The sequence below is a fragment of the Sinocyclocheilus anshuiensis genome, unplaced genomic scaffold (assembly GCF_001515605.1).
Source record: "Sinocyclocheilus anshuiensis isolate Anshui unplaced genomic scaffold, SAMN03320099.WGS_v1.1 scaffold1705, whole genome shotgun sequence".
Taxonomy (NCBI): domain Eukaryota; kingdom Metazoa; phylum Chordata; class Actinopteri; order Cypriniformes; family Cyprinidae; genus Sinocyclocheilus; species Sinocyclocheilus anshuiensis.
In genome coordinates this window covers 96,225-112,364 of record NW_015540987.1, presented here as the reverse complement: position 1 = coordinate 112,364, position 16,140 = coordinate 96,225, and the positions used below count along the sequence as shown (strand labels likewise).

The 16,140-nt window shown below is 38.2% G+C and overlaps 3 protein-coding genes across 3 annotated transcripts in view; 2 read left to right on the top strand and 1 right to left on the bottom strand.

Annotated features, from left to right (window-relative positions):
• Window positions 1-6,979, top strand: part of afg2b (AFG2 AAA ATPase homolog B) — a 14,671-nt gene extending 7,692 nt beyond the window's left edge. Inside the window, exons 5-11 of the mRNA XM_016488375.1 lie at window positions 30-212; window positions 291-449; window positions 2,040-2,249; window positions 3,145-3,375; window positions 4,508-4,642; window positions 6,462-6,587; window positions 6,664-6,979. Coding sequence (XP_016343861.1) covers window positions 30-212; window positions 291-449; window positions 2,040-2,249; window positions 3,145-3,375; window positions 4,508-4,642; window positions 6,462-6,587; window positions 6,664-6,804 — 1,185 coding nt within the window. The 3' untranslated portion in view covers window positions 6,805-6,979. The remainder of the gene's footprint in view (window positions 1-29; window positions 213-290; window positions 450-2,039; window positions 2,250-3,144; window positions 3,376-4,507; window positions 4,643-6,461; window positions 6,588-6,663) is intronic.
• Window positions 6,980-10,727: 3,748 nt separating this feature from the next.
• Window positions 10,728-12,421, top strand: cunh15orf48 (chromosome unknown C15orf48 homolog). Its single transcript, XM_016488376.1, has 5 exons — window positions 10,728-10,965; window positions 11,095-11,165; window positions 11,250-11,338; window positions 11,602-11,662; window positions 11,908-12,421. Exons 2-5 carry the CDS (start codon window positions 11,124-11,126, stop codon window positions 11,974-11,976), a joined length of 261 nt encoding a protein of 86 aa, XP_016343862.1. The 5' UTR covers window positions 10,728-10,965; window positions 11,095-11,123; the 3' UTR covers window positions 11,977-12,421.
• A 2,278-nt stretch (window positions 12,422-14,699) lies between these two features.
• The window catches only part of slc30a4 (solute carrier family 30 member 4), a 5,894-nt gene continuing 4,453 nt past the window's right edge, over window positions 14,700-16,140 (bottom strand). The window contains exons 6-8 of the mRNA XM_016488369.1: window positions 16,019-16,124; window positions 15,765-15,899; window positions 14,700-14,941 (exon numbers count right to left, since the gene is read on the bottom strand). Of these exons, the coding sequence (XP_016343855.1) occupies window positions 14,787-14,941; window positions 15,765-15,899; window positions 16,019-16,124 (396 nt within the window). The 3' untranslated portion in view covers window positions 14,700-14,786. The remainder of the gene's footprint in view (window positions 14,942-15,764; window positions 15,900-16,018; window positions 16,125-16,140) is intronic.

Below are 16,140 nucleotides of genomic sequence, written 5' to 3'. Positions count from 1 at the left end.
GTGTTTTATGGATCTGGCGTGTCCTGCAGGTGATCGTCGGCGCTCCCTCGCTGCTGCAGAGGCGCAGTATCCTGAAGCATGTGTGTCGAGAGATGCCGCTCTCCTCTGAAGTGGATCTGAATGCTGTCGCTGAAATGACCTGTGGCTACGTCGGGGCGGATCTGAGCGCACTCAGTAGAGAAGCAGCGCTGCAGGCCATGCGACAGTCGCAGGTACAGTCACTGAGATCCATTCTAGCAGCAGAAGTCTCTTGTGTCCTCTCTTGTTGAGATGTTGTTGATGTTGTTCAGGCGGGAGCGAGTGAGCTGGTGTCGATGCAGCACTTCATGCAGGCGCTGCGGATCGTGCAGCCGTCGTGTTTGAGGAGCAGTATAGGAGCCACTGACTTCAAACCCGTCAGCTGGGAGCAGATCGGAGGACTAGACGACGTCAAACTCAAACTCAAACAGGTTTTGAACATACTGGCAACCAGGGCTTGACATTAACACTAGTGGTCGACCGATATATCGGCATTGGCCAATACGTTTTTCTGTTTGGCCGTTGTGTTCAAGACGGGACTTTTATTTTGATGGCACTGAGAATGGCAAGAATGCTTCTGATTTTATTTCATTCAGTGTGAACAGCTATTGATAATGGATAATCAACAGTAACAAGCTTGTGCCAGTTGAGGCTCATGCAGCCTGTCTGTATGTGAAACAATCTCGTGGAGAAATCAAAACAAATAAACAACTGCACACAGAAGAAACATACTGCGGTAATAATGCAACTTAGTTTTTATATTTATAACATATAGCCTAGTTAAGCAACTTGACACGACCAAGAGAGTGCCGTTTTCCCTGAAAACCACAAATGTAAATTTGACACCGATTTTATAAGAGTTCAAACGAGTACTTAATATACATTTTAGTACAATACTGTCAATGTTGACAGTTTTTGCTCAATTTGGTTAACAAAATTAGTCCCAAACAAAGATCATGACAGAACAACGGTGTTTCATTACTGAATGATTCAGCGTTTATGAATCATTTGAGTCCGTGATTCACTGGTCCATTCATAAAGACAGGCACTTTGTTGAATGAATCAGCTGTCTGAACGAATCGTTTGAATGAATGCCTCAATGACTCACTTGTTAAGACAGTCACTTACTTTCATATTTAAAAGTAGTTTATCTTTGCATTTTCATCCCAACATTTCATATTTGTATATTTTAAACTGATGTAAAACACCAAGCTCATAACATTATTTATGCTGTTATAATTTTGCAGTGTAAATGCATTCATGCTTCATTAAAGGGCACCTGTTATGCAAAATCCACTTTTACACTGTGTTTGGACATAAATGTGTGTTGGCAGTGTGTGAACACAACCACCCTACAATGCTAAAAATCCACCCACTCCTCATTTTTTAATCCCCATTAAACCAAGTCAGTCTCACACCCCAAAAAATGACATTTTCCAGCTGTTATAATAAATGATCTGTTGGGTATTTTGGGCTGAAACTTGACACTGGGGACACCCAAGATCAATATTACATCTTGTAAAAAGGGCATAATAGGTGCCCTTTAAGCTGTCTATGTAAATGCATCTAATGCCACTTCAGCTGTTTCTGTTTCTTCTGCAGTGGAAAGATTGGTTTTGTTAATACCTTGATTGATAATTAATTGATTTTTTTTTATTTTATTAGTAACAGCCCTATAGTGTCTTATTATATTAAATGAAATTATTAATAAATTCTAAGAATTTGATATGATGCATGCATGCATTTAATATGGTTAGGGGAAAATGCCCTTTATAAAAAAACGACCTGGAAGTCAATTTAAATCAATTAAAGTATGCAGCAACTCGAGTCATATAAAACGTAATTTCCCAACAACAAAATTGTGGCCGGTGGCTAGTAAATTTGGAAAACCACTAGCCACAGTGGCTGGTGAGCAAAAAAAGTTAATGTCAAGCCTTGCTGGCAACCTTAGTTCAGGACGATTTGCATGACTTTGCTTCAATGTAATGACGAAACGCGTACTGTCTGATGTTTGTGCTCAGAGTATCGAGTGGCCCATGAGGTTTCCAGAGGCGTTCGTGCGGTTGGGTGTTTCTCGGCCCAGAGGAGTGCTGCTGTCCGGGCCACCCGGCTGCGCTAAGACCACGCTGGTGAAAGCAGCAGCATCTTCATCACACTGCACCTTCCTCTCCCTCAGCGGGGCCGAGCTCTTCTCTCCGTATGTGGGAGACTCTGAGAAAACACTGGCGCAGGTCTGACATCCTCTGATTCAGTGCTTCTGTTTAGAGCCGTTGATTTAACATGTTCATTTGGTGCAAAAAAATAATGTTAAAATGTAATGCAGTCGCCCCGTCCAGACCTGTCCCTCATCTTACAGTGATGCAGTGTATGATGAACATGAAGCAGGATGACTGAGTCTATTAGAATGCAGTTATATGAGCCTAAAATTCTTTGTTACATTATATGATGTAGTTTAGCAGTATCACACCAGCAAGAGTGCCGTTTTTCCCCAGTATCTGCAAATGTGATATTGAATTTATACATCAGTTCGATAAACAAGATCATATTGTGTTACATTTTAGTCACCCTATTGTGTTTTGCTCAAAAAATAGTTCAACTGAGCATGTCTGATCAACACACAGCAGTGATTCGTAACTGAATAAATCCACGGTTTTGAATGAATCGAGTGAGTCAATGATTCAGTGATTCTTTCATAAAGAAAGTCACTTGCTACATTTATGAAAGAATCGGCTGAATGAATGACTCATTAAGACAGTTTGGTCTCTCTCTTTAGTTTCATTTTTTTTATGATTATCTATGCAATGTTGAATCAAAATATTTACTTCTAAAGCTACTTTTTTGTTGGTGTTTTCTATTTAATTTGTAAATTGTAATAATGACTTCAAATTAACTTTTGGGGGGTGATTTCTCAGCCAAAGTTTATGTGCAATTAACTTGTGATTAATTAATTGGCACCTTACATAATCACAAGTTAATTGCATGATAGCCATCTGTTATTTAGTGAGCACTTAACACCTAAAACTACACTATTTTCTCCAAGGCACATCATTTAGCTGATGCATCCCAGCGGCTCTGGAACCTCAAACCTTCAGACCAATAAGCTCAGTCTCTCCGTCTGTCTCTCAGTTGTTCGCTCAAGCTCGTGCGTGCGCTCCCTCCCTCGTGTTCCTGGATGAGATCGACAGCATGGTGGGCTCTCGAGCGGACGGTTCCTCTCACGGCGTGCAGTCGCAGGTTCTGTCGGTTCTGCTGACCGAGCTGGATGGAGTGGGAATCCGGACTGTGGAGAGACGCAGCACCGGGAGAAAGATGGCTCAGTTAGAAGGAGGAGAGCAGGAGGACACCAGACTACAGCAGGTCAGAGACACATAGCTTCACTGAGAAACTTGTCTCTGATCGTATTTCGTCCCAAACTCAAAGGAACAAGAAATATATTTTGCTTTCTGTTGTGCTGTCTTCAATTCATGCTGATTTAGTTACAGTTATGCATTTAGCAGATGCATTATTTTCAAAAAAGCGATTTATAAAATCTACATTTTAAAGAAAAAAATCAGTGTTCGGATGGGACTTTTTTTTATCGTATTACACTCAGCATTGAGAGTAATAGGAATTACACGCAAAGTAAAACATCAGGATGCATTACAGTCCTGAGAATTATTTTTTATATATATATATTTTTATGCATTTGGCAGATTTATTTACAGCAACTTATGCTGCATTCAAGGTACAATAAAAATTATTTTCAAAAAGTTTTAAGTTTAAAGTTCTCTTTTAATTCAGTGTGTTACTTGCTGTTAATTTGTAACTGAAATTTGCTAGCAATTTCTGAGTGAAAATTGCTTAAACACCAATTTTTTTTTTCCAGTAAAATGTTACAATACAAATTATCTTAATGACTATAAAAATGGGCTTAATTTTCTTTATGGAAAATTTTCTTTTGATCCCATAGTGGATTAAGACCTGAACATGTTCTTTGTAAGATTCACATCTGTGAGCCTGGAGCACAAAAGCAGTGTTAAGTCGCTGGGGTATATTTGTAGCAATAGCCAACAATACATTGTATGGGTCAAAATTATACATTTCTCTTTTATGCCAAAAATCATTAGGATATTAAGTAAAGATCATGTTCCATGAAGATATTTAGTAAATGTCCTACCGTAAATATATCAAAACTTAATTTTTGATTAGTAATATGCATTGCTAAGAACTTCATTTGGACAACTTTAAAATGATTTTCTCAATATTTAGATTTCTTTGCACCCTCAGATTCCAGATTTTCAAATAGTTGTATCTCGGCCAAATATTGTCCTATCCTAACAAACCATACATCAATGGAAAGCTTATTTATTGCATAAATCTCAGTTTTGAAAAATTGACACTTAAGACTGGTTTTGTGGTCCAGGGTCACATATGTGCATGTATTGAGCTGTAATGCAAGAGTGGTTTTTACAGTGCTATTAACACTAACTCTGTGTGACTTGTGTTTCAGATGGAACTCCAGGAAGTGTGTAATAAGGATGTTTTAATCGTGGCTGCCACTAATAGACCAGAGGTTCTGGACAGTGCTCTGCTCAGACCCGGCCGACTCGACCAGATCATATACGTTCCACCTCCAGATCTTGAGGTGAGCAGACAGTCCTAACGTCAGATGAGATCTAATCATCTCTTTTCAAACCCCGCCACACCATCTTCCTCAAAAAATAAGCCACACCTGTTTTGCTGATTTAAAGTCTCAAGAAACATTTCTGATTATTATCAATATTTAAGTACAGTTTTTTTTTGTAGGATTCTTTGATGAATAGAAAGATCCAAAGATCAGGATTTATCTGAAAAGCTTTTGTAACATTATTATATACACTATACCATTCAAAAGCTTGGAGTCAGTATAATTTTTTTATTTTATTTTTTTGGGAAAGAAATTATAGAAATTTATACTTTTATTTAGCAAGGATGCTTTAAATTGATCAAAAGTGATGATAAAGACATTTATAATGTTACAAAAAAATTATATTTCAGATAAACGCTGCTCTTCTAAACTTTCTGTTCATCAAAGAAACCTGAAAAATTCTACTCGGCTGTTTTCAACATAATAATAATAAATGTTTTTTGAGCAGCAAATCAGCATATTAGAATGATTTCTGAAGATCATGAGACACTGAAGACTGGAGTAATGATGCTGAAAATACAGCTTTGAAATCACAGGAATAAATTACATTTTAAAATATATTCAAATAGAAAACAGTTATTTTAAATAGTAAAAATATTTCAAAATGTTACTGTTTTTGCTGTATACTTTGGATCAAATAAATGCAGGCCTGGTGAGCAGAAGAGACTTCTTCAAAAAACATTAAAAATTGTACTGTTCAAAAACTTGGCTGGTAGTGTGTATGCTTCAACATTAATGTATGGATGAACTGTTCACAGTAAGATGAGTAACATGCATTAAGAAAATTAACAGGGTCAGTTGACCTATCGGTAAGCCCCTCCCCTCGAACGCAGGTGAGCCAATGGCAGTCGAGTATCAGTTGCACAGTGAGCGGAACTCGGACATCTTTAGGTTTCGGCGCCATAGAGAAACATTGGAAGATCCGAAGCTCGCATCGATTTTATGGTGTTTAGGCTACAAAAATGGAAAAACGATGTGCCTGGGGTACTTGTAACACTGATTCCAGCTATCCTGAGAGGATGGGCAATGGAATTTATTTTATTCTATTTCCTAAACCCAAACAAAACAGAGCAAAATGTCCCAAAGCATCCCCCCCCAATCCCAATGAAGACAAAAACGTTAGTTTTCTGGTTATCATACACTCGTTAAGTTACAATTTTCATCTGCTCAAGCAGAACGTTAATGATGTCATCTTGTGCTTCAGCAAGGTGTCTCTGGCTAAAACTAGCTAACGTTAAAGTTAGTGAGTCCATACAAACCTAAATAGCGGACTGTTCTCGCGTCTTGTACAGTGTAGGGCAAAAACACATGAACGAAGGTCTACATTTCACGGTCTCTTCATATTAAACCGGTTAAATGTAAATTAATTTAATCGTACCCTGCGATACATGAAGTGTTGATCCAGGATGTTGTTATCTGCAATCGTGACGAACGTAACATGAGGCTTCTCCCGCTTGCATTGTGATCCGTAAACCCTCGCTTCCAAATTAACACCCACAATATTTATTTTAAAATCTTTTATATATCTCTCCACGGCATGTTTAAGTCCCACTTGAATGGTGGTGCTTCTGTGTCCAAAATGTATCAAAAAAGATATAGGGACAAGGTTTTCACACTGACCGCTCTCATTGCGAGACAGTGAGCAGCTCCGTTTGTTTGTCCGAGGGAGCAACAGTAACTAAGGGGGGCGGGGCTTACCGATAGGTCAGTTGTGATTTCACACTGACTTTAAATGGTATGGTGTGCAGCAGGTGTTCTCATGCGTTCTCATTAACAGGCTCGTCTGGCCGTGCTGCGCATCTGCACTGAAAGCGTCCCGCTGCATCGGGACGTGTGTCTGCAGGATCTGGCTGCTCAAACTGAGCTCTTCTCTGGAGCTGATCTAGAAAACCTGTGCAGAGAGGTAAACACACACTCACCTCACGGCATTCCTTCATTTCCTTCTGTTCTGTTGAGCTGGACTCTTCTGTGTGTCTCAGGCGGCTCTTCTGGCTCTGCGCGAGGACGGACTCGAGGTTCCCTGCGTGAGGCAGAAGTATTTTCTCAAGGCGCTTCAGAGTTTGAGTCCATCACTGAGTCCTCAACAGCTTCAGCAACGCTTTCACTCAAGCCTCTATTAAAAATATATACAATAAAAATGTTTATAATTTGTGTACAAATGTCTTGTTTCACACACTCTTCAATCTGCAAGTAAAAGGTGAAGCACAAAAATATCAGTTGTGTTCATATTAAAGGATATGCGATGAGAAAAACATACTGTAACATTCTGAACTCAAAACCTCATTCTTGGTCCAAAAATAGCATTTTTTACTGGCCCCAGTCGACTTTGGCTTCTCTTAAGTGTTTGTAAAGCTCTGTTCTCTGTAAAGCTACTGAGGAACAACATGTGCTATAAACAAAAACTGAAAATTAACTGGACCTAATTGGAAATTTATTCAAAAGTAATTAATTATAATAAAATTGAACTACAAATGGCTTTTGCTTATTGTAATACATAACTTTATAACCTCAGATGGAAACCTTAAAGTGACTCGGCATTAGTATAGTGTTGAAATAATAAATAAAAAGCCACAATGTCCTCTTTACAGTTTTAAACAATGTATAATCTCACAGAAATTGACCATTAGTCTATATAGAGACAAGTGCTAAACATTATATCCCCTACAGAGGACTAATCTATCACATTTGGGTCTCAGAGTTAATATTAGAAATAAATGTTTTCAACAAACCCAGATCGCAGGTAAATGCTGATTAAATTACCAGAACCGTGAAATACCTGAGTAAAGTTGAAAATAGAAGGTTTCTGTCGTCGTTTTCATCTCACTGGAATGAAGCTGGCGGCTCGATAAACCGTGAAGACTCCCCTCAGACCAACCGTCAAAATCTGAAACTGGCGCGCCTTTTTGAAATTCGCGCTTCTTCTAAAGTACAGCTAAACAATAATGACGTTGGGATGCCATTGCACGCTGACGTCACTACGCAAAATTGTGTCGCAGCATCGAATCTCAGCAAAAATATATTTTATATATGTTCATTTATATTTGTTCGTAAAATGATATAAATACATACTATAATATTAAAATATAAATAACTTCAATATTGAATTATTGAACACACACATTTTTCAACAATTTAAGTTTTTTTTTTATTATCTAGTAAACTAGTAAAACTACATTCTGAACAATTATACTTTTAAGCTGTGTATCAGTAGTTAGTTAGTATGCTACAAGAAGAGAAAGAAGAGTCTGTAAAGTAGGGCATAATCTACTACGTTAATGTGAAGGAATTTTCCATATTGATTTTTCACCTGCATTTTAAATTATGCATTGTATTTTGTGTTTTCGGGTTACAATGGATAATGGATATGTCTTGGAAAATTACTAGTATCTTTTCCATTTTTCTAGATATTTTTATTACAGTGTAGTAACTGATCAACAATCACAGGTACAAGCTAACAAGGTGTATCATACATGAACAATTACTTATTATTATTATTATTATTATTAAATTGAACAATTGCAAGTAGCAGCTAACTTCATTCATGTGATTATTGTACTGCTAGGCATTTTTGGTTTCCTCCTTTTGTGTTATTCAGATGGAAAATATGTGCCTTTTTATCGTTTGAGTCACTTAACAAAAGTCGCCAAATAAATTTTTAAAATAGCTACATTTGTTGCTAGGTGCTTTTGGAAGAAAAAGTTGCTAGGGTAGTCTGAAAAGTTGCTAAATTTAGCAACAAAATTGCTAAATTGGCAACACTGTAATGGGAGTTTCCGGATCAGTGGGCAGGGCCATAACTCGGGTGTTTTCCATAGATATATATATATGTAGATGCCTCATTAGCGACTGTTTCTATGGGCCGCTATATGTAAGCCGTCCGCCATCTTGGAACGGTCAACTTGACGTCATTCACCATAGTAATCACTGAATATTCGAAAGATGCCTGGAGCGGTCGAATGGGGATTCTATACATATCTATGGTGTTTTCGACCATATATATGTATATATTTTCGACCGTCTTACCTGATTTGCTCGCGTCAGAGTGACGTGTTGTGTTTAGGGGTGGGGTCAGGAAAGGGGCATTGTATTCATTGCATGATTTAGAAACACCCACCAGTTTGAAAACGCCCACAAATGGAGTCCAGGATAATATCAACTCTGACAAGACAGTGTTTCATTATTTTTTTTAAATCATAGCGGTTTTGGACATGGTTTCCACCCGACAGTGACTAATTCTAAGGTCCTTGCCTCTCGTCCGAAATTTTCACACGTTAAAAAATTAATTTTACGTTTACACATTGCCTCCGAAACTTTCGTCCGTCATAAATTTTTTGGGATCGGGTTCGATTTTCTGCACTTTTCGAAACCGTTGCATGCATTTTGAGAGGAAAGGATGACGTATACGAAAAAATGGAGAAGAAAAAAATGCATACGAAAACTTGGCACTGCATGTGCAAGGACCTTAACCCGCTTAATCCCAAATTTTTCCCAGACATGAATATATCCAAATGATGTGTCATTAGTAAAATAATCAATATATATATATAATTATTTTTTTTTTTATTGTGTTTTATGGTCGGTCACAATTGTGACCGGTGTTTGTATACTGAATTAACATTTCTGCAGTCATCAAAATTGTCATATCTTAGCCCAGTTATTAGATTGGTCACATTCTAAGGTTTTTTTATGCATAAAACCCTTATACAACACTTATTTAATTGAGACCCTTTAGTTTTTCCCATATTTGCAGGAGATTAAAAAAAAAAAAAAAAAAAAAAAATTCAACCAACTCATTCCAAATTATTCCTTTTTTTTTTGTAAAATTATAACATCAAATTTTTATATTAGTGCTACCAGTATTACAAATTATAAAATTTGTGTAATGTTTGAATTTAATTTAGTGCAATATTTTGTCATTGCAACATTTTTAGTGTAATTTTCACTAGCAACTGCAATTGGATTTATATTGTAAACTTAAGTTCACTGTTATCCCACGGTCACTATTGTGACCATCAACATGTTTACTCATTCAATGACCACACTCAACAAAACTGAATGTGTATTCATATATTAATACTAGACACCTTGAAGATAATGTGTACCAAAATGGAAGGAAGTAATTCCTTCCAATTTCATTGAGACCCTTTATTTTTTTTCCATATTTGCAGGAAGTGCACTAAAACATCAGTCAGTAAGGTTTTTAGAGCTTTATCGGTGGCATTAAATGGGTTAAATTCTTACGGTGACCGAGAAGTGCAAAGCAAATCACAATTCTGAAAACAAAATAACAAATTACAAACGCAAATGCAAGTCTAAAAAACAAAATAACAAATCAGAAAGCACAACAATTCAGTTCCAGTGGCGCAGATGGATAAGCGTGTGTCATTGGCATTGTGACGCGATTGACCCGGGTTCAATCCCACCTTTTGCCGAACTTTTTTTTCCTCCCTCCAGTCAGCGGTGAGTAATCCCAAACCAATGGCACTGTCTCAAACTATACCTACCTCTTCTGGTTTGTCTGATTTGTCGTTGTGTTTTCTGAATTGTTATTTTGTTTTCGAATTTGTCATTGTGTTTTCTGACTTGTTATAATGTTTTCTGAATTGTTGTCGTGCTTTCTGGATTGTTATTTTGTTTTTTAGACTTTCATTTGCGTTTGTAATTTGTTATTTTGTTTTCAGAATTGTGATTTGCTTTGCACTTCTCGTTCACCGTAAATTCTACTGTATAATACATTTTCAGAATAATACAGCATCATGATTCACACACAGTCCCACTATAAGCTAAAGTCTTTCGAAGGACAAACACAACTTCTGGCTTTACGTCATCACGTCAGCTGTCACTTTATTTTGGCCTGAGGCCCCTAAACAGAAACATTGTTATGATTCGTGACGACCTTCACGACGCAGCATCAGTGGAAGTCATTGTTAGACGCGCTTCTACGCTGAAACGTCGCGTTTGCTTGGATATGCATATATAATATATATAATGCACTTGTTATAGTGTGTATGTGTTGTGCATAGACCTAGTCACTATAAGAATGTATCGAGTTTTAATTGGTGTCAGATTGTGATTGAGTCCAGCAGACGGCGCTAAAGGCACAGATGCGCTCATAGTTTCAGTTTGAAGGTGCAGCGCGTGATGGTGATGTGTGTGTGTGTGTGTGTGTGTGTGTGTGTGTGTGTGTGTGTGTGTGTGTACGTGCCATTAAACGCGTCTCCTTTGCGTTATAAGAGCGACACAGTCAGAATGATGCTGCATCTACAGCGCAACTTCAGCAGGTCTGTTCTCTCTCATCCTCATCTTCATCATCTTCCTCATCACGACTCTTTTACTCATGTTTGATGTTTATTTGACTCTCAAACTGTGTCTCACTGGAACATTCTAAATGGAATCGTTTTGAATTTAGTTTTTTAGGAAACATTGTAGCAGCTGAAAGATGCATGGAGGATTTCTACAAATGCTCAAGAAGAGGAAGGAGGTGAGGAAGACTTCTCATCAGCATCAGCATCAGCTTGCTGTGGATAATACTGTTTCATTTAGTTTTTACTTTTCATGTTTCTAGTTGATTCCTCTGATTGGGTTTGTCGGATGTGCTGCACTTGGAGCAGCAGCAGCCTCGATTTACTTCTTACTGACCAAACCAGATGTCATGTGAGAAACTTAGCTTTATTACAGGTTTAATGATGAGATTTAAGTTATTTATGTGGTTAATAATAAGCAATCTCTTTCCTGTATTCGTTATTATTTGTGATTCTGAACTGTGTTTTACTAGTTATTGTTGAGAAAATTAAAGTTTTAAATGTAACACACATAATGAAAGTGCCTGAGCAAGTCTGATATGTAATTGAAAAGTTAATATTTAACGTATAATATTATAAAAGCTGTGCACTGATAAAATCTCTGGACTTTTATAGTTTAAACAAGACCAGAAACCCAGAGCCATGGGAGACATTAGATCCGTCAACACCACAGAAGGTAAGAAACGCTCTTCATTCATAGACTGATGGGTTATGATAATGTAACCAGCTGTCAAATATTTGTTTAATCATTATTTTAGGCTGCATAAATGTAGATTGTAAACAGCAATAACATATAAGATAAGGATCGAGTTAAAATACATGACCTTTGAGACATGTGGAGATGCTCTGTGAATTTCATGTTGACTAAAGCTCAGATAAAGCCCAGAGGAGCATTAACAGGTGGTTTGTGTCTCCGTTCAGCTCATAACTATTAACCAGCAGTGGAAACCAGTGGAGGAGCTGGAGCTGGTGAAGAAACTGACCAAATGATCTCCTCTGGCTCTCTCTTCTGAATTTCCGTGTTAATTTAATCGGGATCTGAACTCTGTGTTTGCATGCACTGGATTGTACTTTAAACATGCACTGTGCCTTTAAGAGTGAAAATCACTTGTGTGCTGGATATGAACTTAAATAAATGTATGCTATGGATTAAAAATGAATCCGTCTTTCCTTTGTGAAGTCTTGTTGGATACGTTCATTTGCAGATGAGTTAATCTCAAGAGGTTTCAGATAGAACAACAAGAGAATAAATCAAGCCTGCTGACAGTTCACTGAGTCATTATTTGTAATTTAACTGAAGAGGAAGTGCTGCTGAGGTCTCCAAACGACTCGGTGCTTCCTGCTTCCGTCTTCATGTTTGAGAAACAATCGTTGAGCTCTGACCTGAAGAAGCTGCTTTCATTCAGAGCACAGATCTTCACACAGAGAGGCTGATGAGTGTGTGAGGTGTGTGTGTGAGTGAGTGAGTGAGTGAGAGTGAGTGAGTGTGTGTGTGTGTGTGTGTGTGTGTGTGTGTGTGTGTGTGTGTGTGTGTGTGTGTGTGTGTCTGTATGAGTGTGTGTGTGCTATTAACGCAGCTCATATTGTGTTAGAAACACAAACACACCCTCATGAAATCTACTGCATCATGAACATTCCCATCAGCCCACATTCTCCAGCCACATGTGTAAGCCTGTTTATTACTGGTAATGACTTGTCTGTCATGTCCTGTGTGTGTGTGTGTGTGTGTGTGTGTACACGTGACTCAGTGTTTTGTGCTGATGTCGCCCATCATGTGATCAGGAAGTGCTTGACAAAGAACAGAACTAAACAATTGGAGACTGACAGCTAACGACTAACCGTCACGCGTCCATAACTGTAGCATGAAGATGAACGCACAAGAAAAAGAGTTTTAGCTGCTATATTTCATCAGCCTTCAGCTTTGTAGCACCCCTTCAAAAGTTTTTAAAATCTAGTCACATTTTAAATGTGACATTAATGATTAGTCACGAGTACTTCATCCAAAAAATAAAAGCTGCACCTTAGGCCATCCGAGATTAGGATCAGATTTGGAGAAATGTATTATTACATCATGATGAAGAAACAAACTCATCCTGATCTTGGATGGCCTGAGAGTGAGGATATTTACAATTTTTGATGAACTTTGATGAACCTTTAATTTTAATCTTCAGAACACTTCCTGTCTGATTCTCATCCCACTCTAAGAGTAAAATCTCATCCGGCTCTTTCTTTGTGTCCTCGAGAGGAGAACTTAAACTGAAACTGTAAGTCACTGTCCATACAGATCATTGCCTAGCAACAGCAGCATTCACACGTCTGTTCCTAAGAGACGGCAGCACACCTCACAGTGATGTCATCAAATCACAAAACAACATGAAAACATCATTCAAGAGCAAACAGGACACACACACATAAGACCCTCATCATCTGTGCATTTCTAAGATTTGCCCAAACTTTATAATTTCACCAATTAAGAAAAATAAAGACAAAATGATGCAGTCTAACCAGCCGAAACATGAACCCAGACAAAACACAAATGAAAGGCGAATATAGGCATTTAAAATGTATTTATTTCAAGTTATTTCAAGCGCTTCAGCAGTCAGTGTAAATCGATCATGATGCCCTCAGACACACAGACCCACATAAAACAAATACCCAAACCACTGAACGAACCTTCACTCTGATGCAAACCACTGACATTGTGTTTCCAAAATCAAAAACATAAAACAAAAAAACAAAACCATAAAAATAATAAAAAGGCATAACGGCCAAATACTGATAACAGTCATTGACAGTTAAATAATAATCATATTCAATCTGCATCTTGAAGCACAAAAAAAATTAAATAAAAATAAAAAGACATTTCGTGTCATTTTGTTCTGAGTGAATTGATCATGTTGGCACACAATGATTATAAATGTCTGAAATGCACAAAACTACAGTCTGTCCCGTCAAACTATGATTGTCAGTAACTAAATGAGGAATTCTGCAAATGTGCAATATTTATTGTTTTGAGGACACACACGTTTAGCTGATTTCAGTGCAGATCTCGGACTGTGAATCTCATATTTCACAAGATATATCAAATAAAGCCTGCTTTTTGCACGTGGCATATTTTCATGCAAACTTAAACACCTTCCCACTTTAACGTGAAAAATGAAATATTAATTTGTTAAGTATTTCTACATCATGTATGTGTTGCACTGCCTTTTATTCATGCAGATTTTAATAAAATTACAGTAATGAGAATCAAAACCCTTCGGACGTAAATCCAAAAGCATTACATTATTGAAAATTAACTGTGATTAAAATACTGTCAAGCTTCAAAAAAACAAACAAAAAAAAAAAAACAGTAGGCTTCATTCAGCTCAAGCAAAACAAGTACATGTTTCTTTTTCTTCTAATGTTGTCACTGTTATGCAACCTGGACATGTTTTCATGAGATTCACGCAAAACACACAAGACGCACAAACACAAGCGACCCTCCATCTGTCGGCGCTCCTCAGTGACAGACGGCTCCCAAAACAAACGCAAATCAAACGGGTCTGGTCCTCTCCTCTGTGCACGACAGTATTAAAGGTTTATCAAAATGAGGTCAATATTCATTTTAGAAAAAGCTGCTAGACAATCATTAAAACCCTGCTGGGTCCCCCGTCTCTCTCTCTCTCTCATCCTCTGTGTGCGTGTGTGTGTGTGTGTGTGTGTGGAGTGTGTGAGTGAGTGTGTGCGTGTGTGTCAGTGTGTGTCAGTGTGTGTGTGTGTGTGTGTGTGTGTGTGAGACAGCGAGAGACAGACGGTGTTCAGGCACTGGGTGTGAGGCAGTGTGTGCAGGACTGTGGCGCCCCCTGTCTGTGCGTCTGCAGCTGCACCGTGCAGTGTGTCACGCCGTGTGACGTCGTCAGCAGCCGCCGCGCATTTGACTGCACATCCTCCCAGTTACCCACAATCCCCGGCGCTAAACACACAGCAGAGGCAGATGCAAAACATTAGTCCACTATCATGATGGTAACTGATCTCAGTAGTGTTATACAACCTGCCGTTATGCACAGAAACTATACGTATATACAGTGTTGGGGAAAGTTATGTTTAAAAGTAATGCATTACAATACTGCATTACGCCATAAAAAAGTAGCTAATTGCATTAGTTACTTTTTATGGAAAGTTACTTTTGCATTACTATTTGTCACCTGAGCTGGGCTTGCTTGTTTGTTTTTTATAACAAAAAACTCAAAAGTTATATTTTTGGCGACTGTACAGGCCCTTTCACACCAAAAGTGAAATTAATAATCTCAGGCTGGAGGAAACGCCTCTGCTCCTCACTCCCAAAATCTCTCAACACAGACAGGAGAGCTGTCAGTCAAGAAATGGGAAAATAAAGTAAATGGCGTTACTTATTTAAAAGAGCATCTCAAATATTTTGCTGTAAATTTACAAGTACATGTAAACATTTACTAGTTACTACTTCATTTATATTTTAGAAGTTTTATTCTTATTGCTTTTATATAGAATTCTATTTTGTATTCTTATTTTGGTGACTTGGAGCTGTGGTAACGAACCCAATTTCCTTCCGGGGATTAATAAAGTATTTCTGATTCTGAAACTTGAAAAAGTAATCTGATTACGTAAGTCCCAACACTGTTTATATCAAAAAAGTAGAAGAATTCATTAAACAGTTGAGCATGAGTTTATCAACTAGTTAAAAGCGGCTTGAATACTTGTGTAAGGACTTTTTTTTAGTGTCATGATTCTGCCGTTATTGTTTGCGATCAGCGACTCACCGAGCTGCAGGTGAACGATGGCTGCGGTTTTATCAGCCGTCAGCGCCCAGAGCTTCAGCTCCTCCACACACTCCACATGCTGCAGCTTCAGCAGATCAGCTCTGATTCCAGACACGTCCACATGACGCGGAACACCTGCAACACACACACTCCGTCACTGTTCCGGACTGACATTACACTCCGAGAGACAGACGGACAGACAGGTAAGACAGACAGGTAAGACAGACGGAAGGACGGACGATCAGGTGTCTCACCCTCCAGCAGAATGATGCCGGTGTCTCTGATGATCTGGATTGTGCTGAACAGCACCAGTATGGAGAACAGGTATGTACAAATGGGATCGGCCAGCTTATACTCCGGCTGACACACACACACA